General features: G+C 47.2%; 1 protein-coding gene across 5 annotated transcripts in view; it reads left to right on the top strand.

Annotated features, from left to right (window-relative positions):
- Positions 1-20,701, top strand: part of ITSN1 (intersectin 1) — a 242,499-nt gene extending 221,798 nt beyond the window's left edge. For 3 of the 5 annotated variants that reach the window (XM_032276603.1, XM_032276602.1, XM_032276604.1), the window contains 6 exons: positions 3,347-3,559; positions 4,909-5,030; positions 6,388-6,470; positions 6,789-6,872; positions 7,667-7,840; positions 9,011-12,768. In XM_032276603.1, coding sequence (XP_032132494.1) covers positions 3,347-3,559; positions 4,909-5,030; positions 6,388-6,470; positions 6,789-6,872; positions 7,667-7,840; positions 9,011-9,159 — 825 coding nt within the window. In that variant the 3' untranslated portion in view covers positions 9,160-12,768. Of the gene's footprint in view, positions 1-3,346; positions 3,560-4,908; positions 5,031-6,387; positions 6,471-6,788; positions 6,873-7,666; positions 7,841-9,010 lie in introns of all 5 variants that reach the window. The other 2 variants (XM_032276601.1, XM_032276600.1) reach the window with 1 other exon arrangement.
- The last annotated feature ends 1,461 nt before the right edge of the window (positions 20,702-22,162 follow it).

Below are 22,162 nucleotides of genomic sequence, written 5' to 3'. Positions count from 1 at the left end.
TGCTTCTTATTTATTTTTATTTTTATTTTTGAGACAGAGTCTTGCTTTGTCGCCAGGTGCCAGGCTGGAGTGCAGTGGTGCAATCTTGGCTCACTGCAACCTCTGCCTCCTGGGTTTAAGCAATTCTCCTGCCTCGGCCTCCCAAGTAGCTGGGACTACAGGTGTGCGTTACTATGCCCAGCTAATTTTTGTATTTTTTAGTAGAGACAGGGTTTCACCATGTTGACCAGGATGGTCTTGATCTCTTGACTTTGTGATCCACCTGCCTTGGCCTCCCAAAGTGCTGGGATTATAGGCGTGAGCCACCACGCCTGGCCTTTTTATTTCTTAACACATTTTAAACATAGATATTCCTGACCGGGTTCAGTGGCTCTCTCCTGTAATCCCAGTGCTTTGGGAAGTGGAGGCAGGAGGATAGTTTGAGTTCAAGACCACCCTGGGCAACAGAGTGACACCCTGTCTATACAAAAAAAAATTGGTTGGGTGTGGTGGTTGATACTTGAGGTGGGAGGATTGTTTGAGCCCAGGAGTTCAAGGCTGCAGTGAGCTATGATCATGCTACTGCACTCTAGCCTGGGCAACAGAGTAGACTTTGTCTTAAAAGAACAAACAAATAGATATAGATAGATATATAACCCATAGCCTGAAGTTATGGATCTTATTGTTTTATCTGTTGTTTCTGCCAGCTCTTGCTAAACTTACCTTGTTTCTCATATGTATTATAATTTTTTATTGTGAACTAAATGTTCCTTGAACTTTATCTGTGGGCATCTTTTTTTTTTTTTTTTTTCTCTGTCGCCCAGGCTAGAGTGCAGTGCGCAGTTTTGGCTCCCTGCAACCTCCGCCTCCTGGATTCAAGCAATTCTGCCTCAGCTCCTGAGTAGCTGGGATTACAGGTGTGCACCACCATTCCTGGCTAATTTTTGTATTTATAGTAGAGATGGGGGTTCACCCTGTTGGCCAGGCTGGTCTTGAACTACTGACCTCAGAAGATCCACCCACCTCGGCCTCCCAAAGTGCTGGGAATACAGGTGTGAGCCACCGCACCTGGCCTACCTTCGGGCATCCTTATTGTCTGAAATTGTCTTCCTTCTGGGGGGACTGTCATTGTGATCATCCAAAACTAAGTTTAGAGGGGTTTGGGCATCACACCCCTTGTGTGAATTGTGGTTGTAAACTCGTGTGACTGCTGCCTGATAAACCACACATTTTCAAAACATGTTTTCCTTCACTACACCAAGGTCAAAAGGTGAGTGAATAAATGAGCTAACCCATCGATTGCAAAGCAACACAAGATCCCAAAATGCGAGCCCATAGCTGTCCCTTCGGTTTCCCCCGGGCTGTTTCCACACTTCTGCTCATCCCACACCAACTGAAGGTGGACAGGGAGGCTTATTCATTCAATAAGCACTTAGTGAGTGTCCACCCATGTGCCACGGCTCAGTACTGAACCCTAGGACATAAAAACAAATAAGATGTGACCCCCACTCTCAAGGAGCTTATGGTCCAGGAGGAAGCTGGGGCTAAACCAACATTTACAACAAGATGTGAGGGGTGAGGAGGCAGAGCTGGGTGCCAATTGCTGTGGGGACATGTAATGGGAGCAAGGGACAGTTACATGGGGGACTCTTGGGGGCCTTGGAGGTGATGGTTGACTGGGAGTTGGGGGAGGAAGCCTCGGAGACAGGCCAGGCACTATGGCTCAGGCCTGTAATCCCAGCACTTTGAGAGGCCAAGGTGGGAGGATTCCTTGAAGCCAGAAGTTCAGGACCAGCCTGGGCAACATAGTGAGACCTTGTCTCTTCAAAAAAATGTTTAGAAAGTTAACCAGGTGTGGTGGCATGCACCTGTAGTCCCAGCCACTTGGGAGGCTGAGGCAGAAGGATTGCTTGAGTCCAGGAGTTTGAGGCTGCAGTGAACCATGATTGCACCACTGCACTCAGACCTGGGCAACAGGGCAAGACCCTGTCTTAAAAAAAAAAAAAAAGGATTGGGGCAGGGCATTAGGAGTGGAGGACTATTCTGAGATTCTGAGCAGGGCACAGGGGAGGAATATAGAGGAATGATGGGCCACGGGGCCGGGGAGGCCTGTGGATCATGCAAAGGAACACTGACTTGATCCTGAAGACAAGGGACCCAAGCAGTCCCTGCACTGCGAGGCAGAAATGCCAATGCAGTCGCTAGCGCCTGTCATCCCAGCTACTCTGGAGGCTGAGACAGGAGAACCACTTGAATCCAGGAGACAGCGGTTGCAGTGAGCCGAGATCGCGCCATTGCACTCCAACCTGGGTGACAGAGTAAGACTCTATCTCAAAAAAAGCAGGGGGCCTGTGTGGGTTTGTCTCTACCTCAGTGCCCCTGCCCCTTCAGAACCTACCGGGGTGAGGTCACAGACCCCAGAGAGATGTTAGAGCCGCACTTCAGTGCCTGCAGTGTCTCTGAGGGTTAGCAAGTGGAGGGAGGGAGCTGCTCCCTTCCTATTTGCTAAGCAGGTGAGTCGGGCGACATTTCGTTTGCACAGTATAGTGCCTGTTCTGTTTGGCACTGAGAGGTCACTAAACGCCACTGATACCTGCAGTCACACATGTGCCAGAGGCCCGGACTGCAGTTAGGCCTTGGAAGGTAGCATTTGTCCATGAAATTGGAGGGGGGGCTGCTGCTTTCCAGAAGTGCAGAGGACTGTCTGAACCTGTGTGGGATCTTCTCCTTGGAGCTGCTTCCTGCACGGACCCTGCATAGAGCAGGGAGTTCCCTAAGGTGGGAGCCAGCTGGGCACTTTTCTTTCTGCTCCCTCATTTCCCCAGGAGATAAAAAAGAGAAGCAGCCAGGCTCAGTGGCTCACACCTATGATCCCAGTATGTTGAGAGCCTGAGGTGGAAGGATCACTTGAGGCCAGGAGTTCAAGACAAGTTTGGACAGTGAGACCCCCCAAATTTTTTTTAATTAGCCAGGCATGGGTTGGGGAGCTGAGATGGGAGAATTGCTTGAGCCTGGGAGGTCAAGGCTGCCTGAACTATAATCACACCACTGCACTCCAGCCTGGGCAACATAGCAAGACCCTGTCTCAGAAAAGGAGAAAAACACCAATTGCCCCATAAGACACTAGCATGCGCCTAGAGGAAAAGCCTCAGAAATGATCATTGAGACTCTTCCTGATACTTGGAAATCCCTGAACAGTGCCTTGGTCTGATTTTGATTTCTTGGCTCCAAACTCTTCAAAGCCGTCCTTGACTTTTGCCTAAGATCCGAGTGTGCTGGGACCTGGCCTCTGATGCCGACAGAGCCTGTGCTCTCGGATTCGGAGAAACAAAAACGTTACACTTTGGGTATTGTTTTCCTTTCTCAGCAACTTGTGTTCAATTCTGTGACCAATTGCTTGGGGCCACGCAAATTTCTGCACAGTGGGAAGCTCTACAAGGCCAAGAGCAACAAGGAGCTGTATGGTTTCCTTTTCAACGACTTCCTCCTGCTGACTCAGATCACGAAGCCCTTGGGGTCATCTGGCACCGACAAAGTCTTCAGCCCCAAATCAAACCTGCAGTATAAAATGTACAAAACAGTAAGTTGGATTCTAGATCGCATTATTGGAGCGGACGTGTTTGGGGAGGAAGAAGTTTCCAAAAAGGAGCTAGAGTTTTAGCAGGGCCAGGGGCTGTGGCGTGGAGGAGGCGGCCAGGAGCTGAGCTGCGTTTTAGGGTACCCGGAGTGGGGGACAGTCCATCTCCTGCCGCGGTTTCTCCCACACTCAGTGCTATCGGTGGAACATACATTGGCTGCCAAATGGCTGTTGTGGTCCCCTGGGACGTGACAAAGGCATCCCTTAGCCTGTAGGAGGGAAGTCTTGGGTACAGATGAGGCCGGTGTGAAAAAGTTCAGGAGAAAAGGTACAAAACAGCACCCAGGGCCCGCTGTTGCCTCCAAATAGGCCTCAGTCCCCCACCAGACTTCTCTAGGTAGCCTGAAACATCCGAGCCCTCCCCTTTCCAGCAAAGCCTCTCTAAACAGCTGCTGAGTGAAGATTGTCCCTCAGCTGTGTATACGGTCTGCTCATCCGTGTATGTCTGTGTTTGTGTGTCTTCGTGTCATGGGACATTGTTTTTCTAAATTTGTCTGCATTGTTTTTATAGAAGAATTTTCTCAGAAGCAGCAGTTAGCTTTATTTTGGGGGAGAAAAGAGCTATGTATTTAGTTACTAGTAACTTCATGTGAAAATCTTTGGAGGGAATTGCTTGATGTAAAGTGGATGAAGACTGCTGTTTAGGACACTCTGGGAAAAGCAGACACCAGTTAGATCTTATTCCAAAGGACTTAAAAAATACCTGCAAAATGGGGGGGGGAACCCATACTTATAATTTGTAATATATAAAAGTTGATATTAATACAAAATCATTTTTTTTTTTGAGACGAAATCTTGCTCTATCACCAGGCATGATCTCGGCTCACTGCAACCTCTACCCTCCCAGATTCAAGCGATTCTCCTGCCTTGGCCTCCTAAGTAGCTGGAATTACATGTTCGCACCAACTTGCCTGGCTAATTTTTTTGTATTTTTAGCAGAGATGGGGTTTCACCATGTTGGCCAGGCTGGTCTTGAACTCCTGACCTCGTGATCTGCTCACCTCAGCCTTCCAAAGTGCTGGGATAACAGGTGTGAGCCCCTGCGCCTGGCCTCTGGGATTCTTTACTGGAAAACACACACCCACTTAGTCTGGTTTACTGGAACACACCCACAGACACGCACACATGCTCAGTCTAGGTTACTGAAACACACGCACCAGCATGCACACACAGGCTGACTTGCAGTCTTGTTTACTAGAATACGTTCACATAAGCGTGCTCACATACTCATGGTTTACCAGAGCACACAGACTCCCAGCCTCGCTTTGTAATGCCTGTGTGTTACTTTCCAGCCTATTTTCCTAAATGAGGTTCTAGTAAAATTACCCACGGATCCTTCTGGAGATGAGCCCATCTTCCACATTTCCCACATTGACCGAGTCTATACCCTCCGGGCAGAAAGCATAAATGAAAGGTAAGACCTGCACCTCCCCAGCACTGGGCCCCAGGGCCCCCTGGCTCTGGGAGACACAAGGGGCATGTGATTAATCAGCAGGTGCAAATGTTTCCCAAGAGGCAACACCATCACCTCTGGCTGGCAGTGGGGATGGGGCTATTACTTTTTTCTACAGCCTCTCAAAAATCTGACACATGGCATGCACTTTGCAAAGTAACATGGATTGAAACTAATTTTGTTTGAGTTTTGTTTTTATTTTTATTTTTTAAGACAGGGTCTGACTCTGTCACCCAGGCTGGAGTGCAGTGGTACAGTCACAGTGCACTGCAGCCTCGACCTCCTGGGCTCAGGTAATCCATCCGCCCTAGCCTCCCAGGTAGCTGGTACTACAGGCATGTCCTGCCTAATTTTTTGTATTTTTTTTTGTGTGTGTGTGGAGCTGGGGTCTCGCCATGTTGCCTAGGCTGGTCTTAAACTCCTGGGCTCAAGGGATCCACCTGCCTTGGCCTCCCAAAATGCCAAAATGCTGGGATTACAGGCATGAGCCACTGCACATAGCAGTTTGTTTTTTCTTCTTGAAACATTTAGCATTCTTTGAGGTAAAGGGAGCATCTCAAGTTTCCCCTGGCTTCCCAGGTGGCAGAAACCAATAGGAAAGCGATTTCGGAGTTAACAGGACCACCCAAACCCAAACCCTTCCTCACCTTGGCTCACTTAAATGGGGATTCTGGAACCTAGGGCTGTGGGTATTTTGCTACAATCTGTCTTCAAGACTCTGCCCTGGAGCCAGATGAAACAGATCATTTTTTGAAGGGTGAACTTGACACAAGGCCAGCATCATTCCAAAGAACATTTGCACCAAGCAAGAAAATTGGCTAAAGCTTTTGTGCATATGGTTCTCAGAAAAAATGAAGGAGAAAACAGCAGCCACAAATGCCTCCCTCCGGGGCATTCTGCTCTTTCATGTGAAGTGGTTCCCAGTCTGGGAAGTGGCTTTTGTTCTTTCTTTGGGTGATTTCATAAGCAAGGTCCTTCTGGCTTGGGTTAGGCAAATACGTGCTGGCCTTCAGTAAGGAAGGAAGAGGAATTGCGTCCTGATGTGGCCTCCAAGACAGCATCTATCACATATTTTCTTCCCTGGGAACATGAATTCAGGTCTTGAGGTCATCCATGGAAATGGCCTTCATGCCTTTACTATTGATGGCAGGAGTAAGTATTAGCATCACGTGACATAAAGTCAGATTCTCTTTCCCAAGCCTTTGTTGTTAAAATCAAATGAACAAAGAAAACAGAGTCCTGGCAACTGTGTTCGAACAGACCTGAAGCCCTTTTCCTGAGTTTCTGTTTGGCAACTTTCTGTCTTTTTCTGTCCAAGGACTGCCTGGGTGCAGAAAATCAAAGCTGCTTCTGAACTCTACATAGAGACTGAGAAAAAGAAGCGGGAGAAAGCGTACCTGGGTAATGCATGGCCCTGTGGGGTGTCCCGCACAGCTGGGCAGGAGGGAGGGCCATTTGGCTGGGCTGACAATCCTCAGAATAGAAGATTCCCCTGGACCCAGAGGAGGGCCGTGAGATGGGATGAGAGCGAGCTTGGGGTGAGATGCGGATGGGGGCTGGAGGGCAGATGCCAGGAGCATGGAAGCCAGAGTTTAAGGAGAGGAGGGGAGAATTACTTTTGAGTAGGGAGAGGTATGTGACATGAATTGTGAGGCTCACAGAGATGGGAAAGGCATTGCATGCTCAAATGAAGCGTTTTGTGTTTTTCCTGCATCATAGTTCGTTCCCAGAGGGCAACAGGCATTGGAAGGTTGATGGTGAACGTGGTTGAAGGCATTGAGTTGAAACCCTGTCGATCACATGGTAAGGCTCTGGGGTGGTCCGGGCTCCTGCTTTGGGTTTGGAAGCTGGATCTACATTCCCCACACCCCCACCGGCTTCAAATCAAATGTGCTATTTCCATACTCCCCGATCTCCTTCCAGAATTGGTTTAACTACCACTTGTTAAAGACCTAGAGGCTTTGTGTTTTTTAAAATCCTTCCTACCATTCTGCTTCTCCGAGGGATCTGAGTGGCGGCATTCACAGTGGCTGTGACACAGAATAAGGCCAAAGTGAGGCGACAGGAAGGGCCTAATTTCAAAGCCCACTCAAGTAATTATTTGTTCTTAGTTTAAGGATGAACCTAACTTCTGGGGGTTTTCACCTGGATTCTCCACTGAAATCCAGGTGAAATAACTGCCACTTACTAAGCGTGGTAGTTATTAAGAGGGGGGTTGGCTGGGCGTGATGGCTTACACCTGTAATCCCAGCACTTTGGAAGGCCAAGGCAGGTGGATCACCTGAGGTCAGGAGTGCAAGACCAGCCTGGCCAACATGGCAAAACTCCATCTCTACTAAAAATAAAAAACAAACAACTTAGCCAGGCGTGGTGGCAGGCACCTATAATGCTAGCTATTCAGGAGGCTGAGGCAGGAGAATCACTTGAGCCCAGGAGGTGGAGGTTGTGGTGAGCTGAGATAGTACCACTGCACTCCAGCCTGGGCGACAGATCAAGACTCCATCTAAAGAAAAGAAAAGAAAAAAAAAAAAAAAAAAAAGAGTGGGGATCAAAATGAGGTGTAATTTCCATCTGGTAAAGGCTTTTGTTCCGTCCAGGGAAGAGCAACCCGTACTGCGAGGTGACCATGGGTTCCCAATGCCACATCACTAAGACAATCCAGGACACTCTGAACCCCAAGTGGAACTCCAACTGCCAGTTTTTCATCCGAGACCTGGAGCAGGAAGTCCTCTGCATCACTGTGTTTGAGAGGGACCAGTTCTCACCAGACGGTGAGTGCGGCGCGGCCCCGCGGTGATCACCAGACGGTGAGTGCGGCGCGGCCCCGCGGTGATCACCAGGCGGTGAGTGCGGCGCGGCCCCGCGGTGATCACCAGGCGGTGAGTGCGGCGCGGCCCCGCGGTGATTCCGTCTTCCCTGGTGCTAGTTTGCGTGGGCTCAGTTTTCTTACCTGGGGACTTGGTGCCAGGATTCCTGGGGTTTCCCTCCCAAGAGATGAGGCTGGCTGGCACAAGAGGAGGCCCCGTCTGCCCTGGAGGTGTCTTCTGGAGGTGTCTCATCCCATGTGGACAGAGCATGCTTGGTCTAGAATTGTACCAGCTGCCCTGGGCAAACACTACCATCTTCTGCTTTCTAAAGCAAGTGACTGTGGAGAGGGGTGTATTTAAGAGCCTCAGTATAGTTCTTCAGTCCTTGGCAAAAAAGCTGTGCTGGCAATGATTGAAACTGGATAATGGAACAAGAATGTTAGCCCACAGCAGGAGCCTCAGAATGGGCCAGGTCCCTTTGAGTAGCATTTCTGTGGCAGTTATTAAGTAGGCAAACGGATGCAGTCATGTTGGATGAATCATTTCTTCAACCAGCCTTCTCTTTCTGCTTGGGCCGGGAGAGGAATAGTCTTGGCCCAGTGATTCCAAGAAACTACCTGTCTCTCCCTCAACCCAATAAAAATCACCACTGGGCGTGGTGGTGCAGGCCTGGAATCCCAACACTTTGGGAGGCTGAGGCAGGAGGATCGCTTGAGCCCAGTAGTCTAAGACCAGCCTGGGCAACATAAATGGGACCTTGTCTCTACAAAAAATACAAAACGTAGCCAGGCATGGTGGCATGTACTTGTAGTTCCAGCTACTTGGGAGGCTGAGGCAGGAGGATCGCCTAAGCCTGGGAGGTTGAGGCTGCAGTGAGCCATGATGGTGCCACTACACTCCAGCCTCTGAGTAGTTCGCCCTCTTCCTATTTATTTGGTATAGATTTAATAACAGAGGCTTTAAGTCAACCCACTCCGCTGGGGAGTGAGTTGGAAATCCTAGTGTTGGTTTACATCAGAGCCCAGAGAAGAAGGGAGATTGTAACAGTTCATCAGGAGGTCCCAATGTGCCAGACATATGCCTCGAAGAGAGGGAACGGTCCCTCTTAGCAGGGTCTGTTTGTTCTCTTTTCAGATTTTTTGGGCCGGACGGAGATCCGCGTGGCGGACATCAAGAAAGACCAGGGCTCCAAGGGTCCTGTTACCAAGTGTCTTCTGCTGCACGAAGTCCCCACTGGAGAGATTGTGGTCCGCTTGGACCTGCAGTTGTTTGATGAATCATAGGCAGCAGGCTCTATGTGCTCAGTAGGGTCCCAGCCCACGGCAGTACATGCTGTCTGAAAATAGTGTTCCTTTTCTGAGAAACCACTGTTTGGTGTTCAGTCACAGGGATATGGGATGGCAAAGACAGGACCCTCAAAGCTCCTAGGAATAATTCTGGACAATCCTCCCTGCCCCAAAACAATTTCCTGTTTTATGAAACTCAGCTGTGTTTTCCTTTGTCCTCACTACAGGTCTCATTACGGCTTCTAGGGTGGCTGAAATCCCACAGGCCTCAACAGAGTGCAGTTGGGAGTCTAGCCCCTTCCCGGGCTTGAGGGTTGGGTCTGGTTACTATAAAATAGATTTATAAATGCAATGTCTATATTTTTAGAGAACTCACGTAACCCTCCTATTTCTTACATCCACCAGTCCCCAAGTAGACTTCTTGGCCTGCAATGTCCAGTCCTTGGTGTGCGTTTAGAAACTGATGACGGTCCTGTCATTGCTTCAGAATCCCATCTCTCCCACTGGGAAATGCTGCCTGGAGCTGATCTCTCAGTGAGACGGTCTGATCAGGCACTGGCTTAGCTCTTTGAAGAGCTGGTCTATGGAAGTTTCCAGCATGTGTGCCGTTATAGCCCTTCCTTCCCCTCTAGATCTTGTATTAATATATGTCAGTGAAAACACACCAGTGTATTGTTGTGTGGATTCAGTTCTGATCGCCAGTATGCTTGGAATATGGTCACAGAAAGTCATTATCTAGAAAGTCACCCTGCGCTGGATCAGGTCACTGCAGGTCACCGGAAAGGCAACTTGACAACGGTCTCGGTTGGCAGCCATGTTGGAAAAAACCTCTTATGGCTCAGAGCCCCTGTGATATTTCATGCAGCAGTAGTTGCTGGTGACCTGTTCTGTGCTTGAATGTGCTGAATCCTGACTGTTGTGGGAAATTTCAACAGCTGTCTTTGGTACGTTCCCCAGAAGCCATGTCCTAGATCCCCAAGGCGTGAAAAGGGAAAATGTCAAGCTAGAGGTTTGGGAAGAAAATGAAGGCAATCCATTATGTGGTGGGGGAAAGACCCTAGGAGCATGCAAGCCCCACACGTCCTGGGACGAAGACCTAAGCCACTTTCCCACCCTCCACCCCATCCACCCCAGCCCTGCAGCAATGCGCTTGTTGCGAGAGGCAGGAGTGTACGACCACGTGCTAAGCTGTTTGGTTTGAGTTCTTTAATTTTTTTTTTTCCCTTAAATGCCAGGAGATAGTCTGGTTAGTTAGACAGTGACTTGATTTGCTAATGAAAAGTGGGGGCCGTATTATGTTCGCATGTTCATGTTCTCATAATCCTAGTTTGTTGTGGTCATGAAATGTTCTTTGCATGTTCTGTAGGTACTGGAGTCTAGCTTTCCTGCAGTAGATGGTGTTCTCTTTGATTGTCCGTCCTTAGACTTTAATTAGGGTTGTAAAAGTGCTTTCCAAGTGATAACATCAGCTTCGTGGCAGAGTACCCCCTCTGCTGGGAACTGAATGTGTAGTGTTATAGTTTCCCATGACAGCCCGGTCATATTTCAAGCAGTTTTTAAAAAGTGTGTGTTGGAAAGGACAACAAAGTTTACATTTCATACTTTAAAGAAATACTTTATTATTTATTTATTGAAGATAGTGTAGAATTTTGTATCAAGAACAACAGACATACATATTTTTTGAAACAAGCAGATATACCCTTTAGTTAGAAACTTTCAACTGAACATGTTAGAGACCAAATTAAACTTCAGGCATGCATTTGTTTACCATTTCGCAGCAGAAAACATGGTTAAGATACTTTGTTTATATTTTTTGATGTTGTTAAGAAACTTTTAAATCTATAAACAGACATGCAACTCATGCTTTCCTATCTCCATAACCAATAGTTTGTTCAGTGTATTTATGAAAGACATGTTACCATGATAGAAAAAAAAGTATTGAATGTGTAAATGGGGTAGTGTGGGTCACCATTCCAGTCTCTTCTTGTTTTCTGTCCGGTCTTTTCTTCACTGACTTTATTTGTGTGTTAGTGTTGGTCATCATTGTTCATGTAGGTAGTGTGTGGTATGCACAATGACAAACAGTCCTTTTAGGTCCCAGGTCACCCACTCCTAGTATCCTATTATTGGAATTAATGTAGCATGAGAAAGCAATATGTGACTCTTTTTCCTCAAGTGACTCTGTTGAGCATTCTTGAGATGCTCCTGCCGTGTGGCAAGTTCTGGATCCGTGTCCTTGTATTTACTGGTGTACTTTGTAATGTGACCAGCCGTACTTATGGATGAGTCCAGCTGGCCCTCGCATCCAGCTGTGATTCGTGTGCTGTGTCAAGGGGTTTGAGGAACATGGGCGGTGCATGGAGTCTCAAACCCTCGGGTCTCACTGTTCCTTCATCTCTACCTTCTTGATCATCCAGGCTATATTTCCTAGAAATTAAATGCCCCTTGCCAACAAGGAGTCTGTCTCCTAGCTCTGTTTTCTAGATATAGGAGTTCTCTAGGCCACTGCATCCTGGCATCCTGATCCCAGTCTTTTAGACACTCCTGCAAGTGCCCCTCTGCTGTGAGCCACACTGCTAGCTCCTCCTGACACGCTGATCTCCTTCAGCCCATGCAGGGGCTGTCCTGGTCATAGGGTTACGCAGCGACCCTCAGTCATCCCCGAGAACTGAACTACCCCGGGACCTTTTGGGCTACGCCTTCTTCAGCAGCTCTCCAGAAGGGAGAGTCCACATCCTGGTCCCTCTGGGGCAGGGCCTCTCTGGCTGCTGGCATCATCCTGGCAGGTAGAGGGACAGCATCATCTCCTGGAACCAGGTTTGCTGTGACCATTATAGCCTGAAGATGTGGTTCATTCAGATCCATTCCACATGGCCTCATGTGGAAAGAGGGACCTTTCTAGGTGCAGGTCACCAGGAGTGCTTGAGAAACTAGAGCCAGATTTCTTTGTTTGTTTGGATAATATGTCCCTGTCCTCTGACAGCAGAGGAAAAAGCTCTGCACCCAAAGAACATTGGTGTAAAAGAAGGCATTTTTTACTTCTTTGCTCTTTAAACAACCTAAAGTATGACCTAAGTGTATGAAAGTAACTGATTTCATCTAGAGTAGACCTGAATTTAACTGGGGGGAAAAAAAATCCCATCAGAAAATGAGTAAACTGACCACCCACATTATGTCTTATCTCGGTGACCTTGTCCTCCGGGGGTGTATTCTGGGTGGCAGAGGGATCAGGCACTGGCAGCAGCAGGGAAGGACAATAGCAGGGCTGCCTTCCAAGGCTAAGCAGGCCGGCTGTCTCCCCAGCAACTGGCTAGGACAAGTGTAAAGCCACTGACCACACAGAACGAGGATGTTCTGGAATCTGATGGGGCTGAAGATAAAGGGAGAAATGGACGAGGCACTTCTGGCTTTACTGGAAAGGGGGGGCTCCTGGAGTATATTTTAGAAAAGGCCAGTACTTTGTATAGGCAGAAAAAGACTTCTCTATCTCCTACAAGTTGTTTTTTTTCTAGTTGATTGGGCCTTTTTGATTGATAAGAAGAAATTGTGTTTTGTATGTGTAAAAACTTTAAGAATTTCCATTGGAAACATAAAATATGATTAGATTAGATTTGATTTGATTTCTAAACTCTCCGCTCCTTTTCAAGGTTAGTGATGTGCTTTATAGGAGACACTAGCATTTTTACATGAACATCTGGTATACTTTGGATATAACAGGGTCCTTTTGGGCTTGAGGTGAGTGTGCAATTAGCAATGGGTCTGCTTGGTCCAGATAGCTTGTTTACAAGTTTAGAGCATCCTATGCTGGAAGGTGAGATGAAAGCAAATGCACCTGGATGGCTTTGTTTTGCTTTTAGATATAAGGGCTTAAGCTCACACCAGGCAGAAGCATAACTGGTAGCCCTAGAAACCAGTGGCATGATGAGCCCTCAGATAGTGTAGTCTGAGCCACCAGAAGAGGCATCAGGGAAAACTAACACCTCCTTCTCTTTGCACCCTATGGTGCTGAAATGCCTGCTGGAGGTTCCCCTTACTTCCAGGAATGGCCCAGGGGCTGCTTACTGTCTAGTTAGGATGTTCATTGCCTCTTTTTCCCTGGAGTGGCCCAGTGAGACCAAATGCTTGTGTTTCTCTTGGTTTCCGGTTCATTCGGTCAAATGACACAGAAGATGAATCCATTTCTGGGGAGGCTGAGCTCAGATGAGGATTGATAGGCCAGCCTATGTTCTGGGCAGATCTCAGGGACAGCAACAGGCTTGTATTAAACATAAGTGGCAGGTACTTTCCTAGAACAGCCCTAACCTGCACTAGTGAGGTAGGGTCAGGGATTGCCACATGGGAACCAAAACGGACCTAGCAGCCTCCTGCACACAGACCCTCCGTTCCTTTTAGGGACATTCAATGCTGGATAAAATAGGGCCATTTTCTTTTCTTTCTTTTTTTCCCAACTGCAGTGTAATTGCCTACCTGCCTGAGCCCCTTCTAGAGGAAGGTGGGCTTTCCTTGTCCATCAGGCTGCACTCAGGAGGTGATACTGTAAAGTAGCAGAAAGACTGAGGGTGCAAAGAAACCACAGCTGCCACTCATGGGGCAGCTCCCTCCAGCTCTTCTGCCCAGTGATGTTACAAGCTCAAGAGGAGCCTGATTAGAGCCATCCTGGGGCCAAGGAATGTATTCCCTGCAACTTCCTCCTTCTAGGGGACCCACAGGTCAGCCCATTCCAGGAGAAGCAGCCTTAGGCCCGTTTGCAGTTTGCACCCCTGCCACTTCCACGTGCCTGCCAGCCTGGTCTCCGAAAAAGACATGGCTTGATCCCTGCTCGCCTTGTTACAGTGGCTTGTACTTCCTGTGCAGTAGCCCAGGGCCCGCCTTCTAGAGGGAATATTTCCCTCGAACCCTTGGATATTTTTATTCTATTTTGAATGGTCGTGATCAATAACCATTGCTTTGTGCGGTGTTCTTCAAAGAAATAATGCAGACCGGCCAGGCACGGAGGCTCACGCCTGTAATCCCAACACTTTGGAAGGCCAAAGCAGGAAGATTAACTGAGGTCAGGAGTTCAAGACCAGTCTGGCCAACATGGCAAAACACCATCTCTATTAAAAATAAAAAATTAGCTGGGCATGGCAACAGGCACTGCAATCCTAGCTACTCGGGCGGCTGATGCAGGAGAACTGCTTGAACCCAAGAGGCAGAGGTTGCAGTGAGCTGAGATTGTGCCACTGCGCTCCAACCTGAGTGACAGAGAGAGACTCCCTCTCAAAAAGAAAAAAAAAAAAAAAAAAAAGAACTAATGCAGACCTCTTCTGACTCGGAGGAAGTTATTGGCTGGTCGACTTAATGACACCCTACAGCTTCCTCTTTCTGAGTAAGGATCCTGCTTCTTGGTACTTGGAAAGCAGTTGTTTATTTGAGCTAGAGCAAAGGAAAGTTCTAGAACTCCTGTTTCCTCACCCTGCATGGTATCAGATCCAGGATATGTCTGCAGGTCATCAATATCCACTAAGGTACATAACTTTATATCAGTAGCAGCCAGAGAAAAAAAACAGTTCCTGATAGGCATGGGAGCTTAGTCCACATGAAAGAAAACATCTAAAAGCTGTCTGTCTTGGGAGCATTAAAACCCAGACACCAGCACACTAGACAATCCACCTCTGTGTGAGCTCTCAGAAACATCTTAATAGTTAATGTACTGTTCATTTAGGGAGTCCCCATCCTGGTCCAGGACACCCTCCAAGAAGCTGAGAGCCAGCTCGGATGGGCCCACCTTGGTGGCATTCCAAGCTGCATCGCATTAGGTTGGTGCAAAAGTAATTGCGGTTTTTGCCATTGCTCTGAATGGCAAACTAGAAGTCATTAAAATAACACCCAACACTTATTTTAAATAGTTCATATCGACCTCCCAGTAACTTCTTCAGTTCCGTGCAGCCTCAGTCAGTTCCTCCATTCAAAGGAACCCTCTTTACCCTAGCCTTGGGGGAACCAGATTACAACCACATAATAATGTTTTTGACACTATGTGTGCTTGCCATATTTCAGGGTCAATTTCCCCTACTGGATGTCAGGGGTGTTTTGTGAGTTGTGTTTTAATAGGATTCTGTTCTATTTTCTATGCCAGCCTATATTGTTAGTATCATCTGCCTAGTATGAATATTTTAGTGTTCAAAGCCCACCAAATAAGGCTGTGTTCAAAAGGGGACTTATTTTGTCAGTCTTGAAAAAAACAATCAGCGTTTCTCTGATATCTCCCGAGGATTAACCAGAAACTAAGGTTTCTTTTTAGGCAGTGGTAAGAATGCATATTTTCTTCTTCCAGAAGCTCTGGTTTTGTACTTTTGTCTTTTGAAAGAGTAACATTCCTTTGCGACTCTGTTTCTCTTCGCCTTTGCATTTCTCTTTTTTTTTTCACTCAAATCTCTTATTTCTTGCCGTTCCTTTATCTAAACAGAATGGGGGCCTCCGGCAGACAGGAACCAAAGAAAGGGTGGTGGCTTTGCAGCGCTGGGTGAGGAGCAGCGGCTGACGCTCTGTGCACTGTCACCGCCGGGGTGGAGGGTCCTCCTGGAGGAGGAAACTCGCTGTTTTCACTGGCGGATTTCAAGGTGCCAGCTCCACCTACCGCAGCTGCTGGGAGTTGCTCTTGTAGATCGCAGAAGGTGATGTGGGGTGTAGGGGCAGACAGGAAAACCGACTCAGAGCTAGGACTGCGGGCCTGGCAGAGACCGAACGCTGGGTGGGAAGGAAGCTCGCGGAGGGCCTGGGCTTCAAGTCTGCCACGCCAGGGGTTTCCAATGAGACCTTGCTCTTCCCTGCCGCTGGGGCGGGGGCTGCACGGAGGCCCTCGGCCTTCCCAGGCTTTCTGCATCTGCTTCGGTGTCTGTCGGCTGGGTGGGCTGCAAGGCAGGTGAACTGGATGGAGGAGGCCCCGCTCACCGACAAGGGTTCTAGAGTTCTGGTGCGCTCTACTTGGACTGGATTAGTCTCTACTTGCAGACTTTGACCTCTGGAATTTAGATGGAAGGGAATTTTTGTTGGTGAGATGCAGCCACTCAGTGCGTGGTGTGCGCGTGCGTGTTTGTGTGCGTGCATGTGTGTGCGTGTTTGTGTGTGTTTGTGCATGTGTGCATGTTGGGTGTTTGTGTGCACATTTGTGCATGTGTTTGTCCATGTGTGCGTGTTTGTGCATGTGTGTGCATGTTTGCACGTGTGTATGTGTAGTGTGCTTGTGTGTATGCGTGTGATTGTGCGTGTATGTGTTTGCGTGTGTGCGTTTGTGTGTCCCTGTTTGTGCGTGTTTGAGTATGTGTGTACATGCATGGTGTGTGTTTGTGTGTGCATGTGTTTGCATGTGTGCATGCATGTGTGTGTATTTGTGTGTGCATGTGTGTGTGCGTGCATGTGTGTGTGTGTGTGTGTGTGAGTACGTGCGTGCATACACACACTTGAGGGGATGCATGGCTCTGTGGCTTGGACAGGGAAACAGAAAATGCTTTGCTCCACTGTCCTGTCCTGCTTAGGACTAGTCGTGTGGTTTGTGGATAGAGTGCAAAAGAAAATTCGAGGCCCCTTGTTCAGGTGGTGCAGTATTTCTAGACAGTGACAGAAGAGCCTTAAGCCAAGCTCAGGTCCCTTCTGAGTGCATGGCCCCGTGTGGCTGCCAGGCCGCACACCCATGAGGCCAGCCCTGACCATGCTGTTCTCGGCTGGTTCCCAAAACAGATGGGCTCTGTCTTAGGTCTTCTTTGAAAGATCTCCCTGCAGGCTGTGGCAAGCTGGGTGGATATACTTTTCTAAATGTCTGCATTTATTTCCTAAAAGCACAAATGGCCTGGACTAGCTAGAGGGTGCAGAACCGAGCCCCTAGTTCACAGCTGCCCCCCAAGGCTGGAGAGGGGGTTGCTGGTGGTGGTAAAGGCTCTGGTAAAGGTGCTCTGGGCTCCCAGTTCAGGGTGTGCCACAGGGCATCAAGCAGCTGTGAGCCTTTACCATTGAACTTAGTGCTTGGAAATCAAACCCTTCCTCTGGGCCTTGGTCATCCACAGGGAGCCTTTCTCCCTTTTTCTGGGAGGACTGCAAGCCTTTTCCAACCTTCTGCCTTCAAAGAGAAGCAGGGAGGGTCATAGAAGTGCTCAGTGTCCCTGGAGCTTGCTCCTTCAGCCTTCACCTGCTGGAGAGAAGGGGAGTTTTCGGAGCCAGCGCCTCCCTGCCCAGCTGGTCTGCAGGTGTCTGGGAGGGACCTGCTTTGGAGAAGCAGTGACTTCCCAGCCAGACTCTCCCCTTAGGATCCCATGCATGGCTTTTAAATAGGGGAAGGTAGGAGAGAAAAGAACCCTCTGTGTAAGTAGCCTCAAGTTCTAGGAGACTGTGGCCTGGGAGGCAGTTGACCAAGGAGCTGGGATTCCTGTTGTTGCTTTCTTTCACGAGCTTTTACTTGCCCTGGGCTGGATGCCCCAAAACTTTTGCAGTTCCACTTGCTTTTTTGCAAATCGGTCTCCATCTCCATACACACTGAGCAATAATCTTATGTTTCCTGATTCTGTAGGGGATTATATTTGTTAAGTAAAAACGTTGACAGAAGGTCAAACAGAAATTGCAAACTCATCTCACCTGGATGTGATTGAGTCACCTTGAATGACATAACACATTATAGCTTTGTTTTCATGTGTCATGCAATCTTCCGGACTACGGGAAGTACTGAGAGTGTTCTCCAGGGGCATTTCATTAATAGCATGTCAGCATTAGTTTTAATGAATGAACATTTGAAGTACATTTTATAAATCAACATCCTTAAAGTGTCATCTGCTAAACATTCACTGTGACGGAAAGTAGATATTTTAGCAAGACCTATGTTAATGCTACCTAATTGTAGACCTACATTTAAAGCATACCTGGCCAATGGCCCAAGTATCTTTGAACTGTGAAATCAACCTCAGATCTTGTCTGCTGTAGCCCCGCAAGCCGGAGTTTGTGCCCTCCACGGCCCCTTCTTATCCCTTGGCCACCTGCATAGATAGGGCAGTTGGCCCCTGCCCCCCATGTTGCATTGCCTTAGTTCCATCAGCTTTGTACCCTCACATGTATAGGTGGTGAACTTATGTGTAAATACATGTGTACAGATGAGAAAGTGCAACAGAATCGTCCTGTGGATGATAAACAGCTCATAGTTTCCGGTTTTCATTTTGTGCTGTTTCCAGCTAAGAAAAATGCGAACTCCTACTACATAAAGGGAAAAAGGGTATTCATTTCATGTTCATTATGAAATCTCCGCTGTATGTTTATGGAATGGCCATGACTAAATGTATATATGGTATGTAAGAGGCTATGCTGTTAAATGTTGCATAAACTAACACAGATTCTATAGTCAAAAATATTTAACTTGTTATTGTAAAATGTGATTTGTCATTGAAAGATTATTTTTCTGTATGTATATGAGAGTATTTTAGGAATCTAATTTAAGTGGATAAAACTATAGAAAAAAATTTAAAACCTATTCCAAGAGTAGAAAATGCTTAATTAGATTACTTGGGTTCAACTCAACTAAATTTCTTATATATATATATATAAAAATCCAAGTTGTATATGTTAGAAATTCAAAGGAGTCATTTCATTTTCCTGCAGGAAATATGATAAATTTCAGTGTAATGGGTGGTGGTGTGATCAAATGAAAAGTATTCTGTAACCATGTCCTTGCAGGAGGCCTTGGTGTTGCATTAAAAATGGATTTATACAGATCACATATCGGAGAGGGCACTGGGTCAGAAGGATGAGAGGGTCGGGAGCCTGTTTTCTATCAGATCCACATGCCACACAGGCTGCCTTGGGTTCCAGCGGATTCGTTAGGGATTTGGGGCCAACCCAGCTATCCCACTAGAGAGGCTACTCTCTGACTTCCAGGTCACCCTCTCTACTTCTCTATCTGGATTGAGTCAGTTTATCCCTAATTAGCATTTGTGTATTCCATGAAATTTCCTGATGCATCCTCACCGTCTCCAGCTGTTGCACAGCCAGGTGGGTGGATGGATGGTTTAGGTTTCTGGGTTAAGCTGTTCTAGGGCAGGCTTCTGGATGCCCGTGTTCCCATGGAGACCCCAGCGTGAGGATGCTTTCCTCCCCTCTCTCTTCCCAGAAAAGGATGAGTCCAGGCTGTGTCTGGAGCACAGACTTTCTGTACTTGGCCACCATAAGTGTCCCTGTAGGCCACCCAAGGAGGATTCCATGAAACTTAATGTCTAAACCCCTGAGAGAGGCATTCAGAAGTGATTTCAGGAGGGAGCAGCCTCAGGAGTCCAGCCTCCCCTTGTGTCCTGGAATTCTGCCGTGATAAAAAGAGCTGGTTTCAGTGATCTGAGCACATTGCTTTTGGGGGTGATCACCGTTGTTGGAAAGTTGAGGGCCTGTGGTCTGAAAGGACATCTGAAGAATGTGTTAGGTTTTCAACATTTCTTTAACAGGCTGCATGCATCTTAATGCTGTCAACCAGCAACTGAAGCCTCTTTTTTGAGGCCTGTGTAAAGCTCCTGACTTCAGGAATGTGAGAAGCTGTGATTTCTGGAAGCTTCCTGGAGTCTACTGAGATGTATGAATAATCTGCAGATTGCTTAGAGGCACTGTCCATGTGGCCCATAACTGGCTTTATTCCTAAAGATGGAGCTGTTTAGAGATGTCTTTGTTCAGGCGCAGCCTTGAAAGGCCACCTAAGGCATGCCAGCAGAGGGGCTCTGGTCCACCCACCCCAAGTACGCCCTGACTCTCCTTCCTTAGAACGATGCCCTCTGGCTGGGGTGGCAAGAGGGCTGTGAGTGGGAACAAGTCAGCCAGTCAACTGGCCCTTGAGCCCTGGTTGTTTCAAAAAAGTCTGGGGACAAAAAAAGCTAGAACGTGGGACCCTCCCTTCCCTGGAGTGCTGGCAAGCCCTCCCAGCAGCCTTTGCCTGTTTGGAAAAGAATGTAATCCATCAGAACGTGAGCTCTTTGTGCTTCTGGTGGCAAGTGGGCCACAGTGCTGGTGGCATGTTGCTCCCCTCGCAGCCCTGCCTAGGGGTAGGACCGGGCCCACCCCTCGATGGATGTGCTGTTGATTGTAATATACTTCTGTTGCCAAATAATGGTACTGTTTAATTTTCCGTAAAAGAGAGACTATATTGTCTGATATGTAATGTTAATGGAATTCTAAGAATTACTAGACATTATTGTAAATTGTAGACGTATGTATTTGTGTAAGGGGTTGATGAAGCAGGGCCAAAACATTTTCTTTTTTTGTTTGTTTGTTTGAAAGAAGCTGAGGTTCCTTTTTGCTGTTTGAGTGTTCCTCTGGCAACTTATTATGTGTGAAACGTTAATTTTACCGATTCAGATGATGGTAACTGAGATCTTTCTTTAAACCAGTAGCAACATCAGTACAAATTGCTATTCCTGTGTATCTTGAACCTAAAAAGAACAATCTCTACAAAACAAAAACAAAAACAAAAAACAACTCTTTGGTCATTTTGACCTGTGTGGTTTAAATTCAAATAGTTCATGAATAAAATGAGAAAAGCCAACCTGTGATGGTGGATTATTTTGGGTTCTTTCTGCCCCACTCTTTTCTGAGAGCACAGGAAGCAAATAGCCCTGCAAATGCTGTCTCTTCCTCTTCCCACAGATAAGATCGTAGCTGTGCAAGGAAAATTGTGCAAAAATAAACCTAGAAAACAAAACCAACCAGCAACCCTTTCAACTCTCCTATGGCTTTTTCAGATAAATGTTAGCTAACACCGCAGAAATAGATTTCTCTATACAAAGTATTCTGAGAATAGGAGAAGTTCTGTGTTGTACAGCGTAAGAAATTCTACGGGTGGGGTTGGGGAGGTGGGGCAAAAAGCTGCTTTTCTTATAAAGACATTGAGCTGGGCGTGGTGGCTCATGCCTGTAATCCCAACACTTTGGGAAGCCGAGTCAGGCAGATCACCTGAGGGCAGGAGTTCGAGACGAGGCTGATCAACATGGAGAAACCCGGTCTCTACTAAAAGTACAAAAATTAGCCGGGTGTGGTGGTGCCTGTAGTCCCAGCTACTTGGGGGGCTGAGGCAGGAGAACTGCTTGAACCCAGAAGGCAGAAGTTGTGTGAGCCAAGATTGCGCCATTGCTCTCCAGCTTGGACAACAAGAGCAAAACTCCATCTTAAAAAAAAAAAAAAAGAAAAAGAAGACATTCAGAAGGGTCACTGGATTTCCAGGAAGAAATTTCTAACACCACACATAACTCCACATGTTTAGAACTTCGGTGATTTGTAATTCTGAGTTCCATAAAACCCAACACTAAATTTTATTCGGTTGTTTCTTCCTGTTCTGGTTTTAAGGCCATTCCTGCCTATTTCCTCACAGATTTAACTGACTATAAATAAGTCCTTTAAATTCTCTAGCTGGCTTGGACACTAGGTTGAATTGTTATGTAGCACATTTTTTAAAAAGGTGACCCTAAAGCAGTATGTCTTTGCCTTTTTGAAACTAGGATGCCCCATTTTTGAAAAACATAAAAATCTTATGCCATTTTCTTGGTTGTTATTTGAAGTTTTAAAAATAAGTTAAGGCTGGACATGGTGGCTCACACCTGTAATCCCAGTGCTTTGGGAGGCTGAGGCAGGATTGCTTGCATCCAGAAGTTCAAGACCAGCCTGAGCAACATAGCGAGACCATGTCTCTACAAAAATTAAAAAATTAGCTAGGCATGGTGGCACATGCTTGTGGTCCTAGCTACTCGGGAGGCTGAGGCAGGAGGATTTCTTGAGTCCAGGAGGTCAACTGCAGTAAGCCATGATTGTGCCACTGCACTCCAGTCTGGGTGACAGAGACCCTGTCCTAAAAATAAAAGTTAAATGCCATTAAAAACAAATGCAATAATTAACTTTCCCAAACCATACCTAGTTCTCTCTGGGTCTCATGAAGCCCCACTCACACAGCATAGAGAGTAGATTGAATCACTAGTAGAAAACATGTAATTAATACCTATTTAACCACGGTTAG

The sequence above is a fragment of the Sapajus apella genome, unplaced genomic scaffold (assembly GCF_009761245.1).
Source record: "Sapajus apella isolate SASKATOON/1434 unplaced genomic scaffold, GSC_monkey_1.0 scaffold8, whole genome shotgun sequence".
Lineage (NCBI taxonomy): Eukaryota > Metazoa > Chordata > Mammalia > Primates > Cebidae > Sapajus > Sapajus apella.
This window is presented reverse-complemented; position numbering and strand designations above follow the sequence as displayed.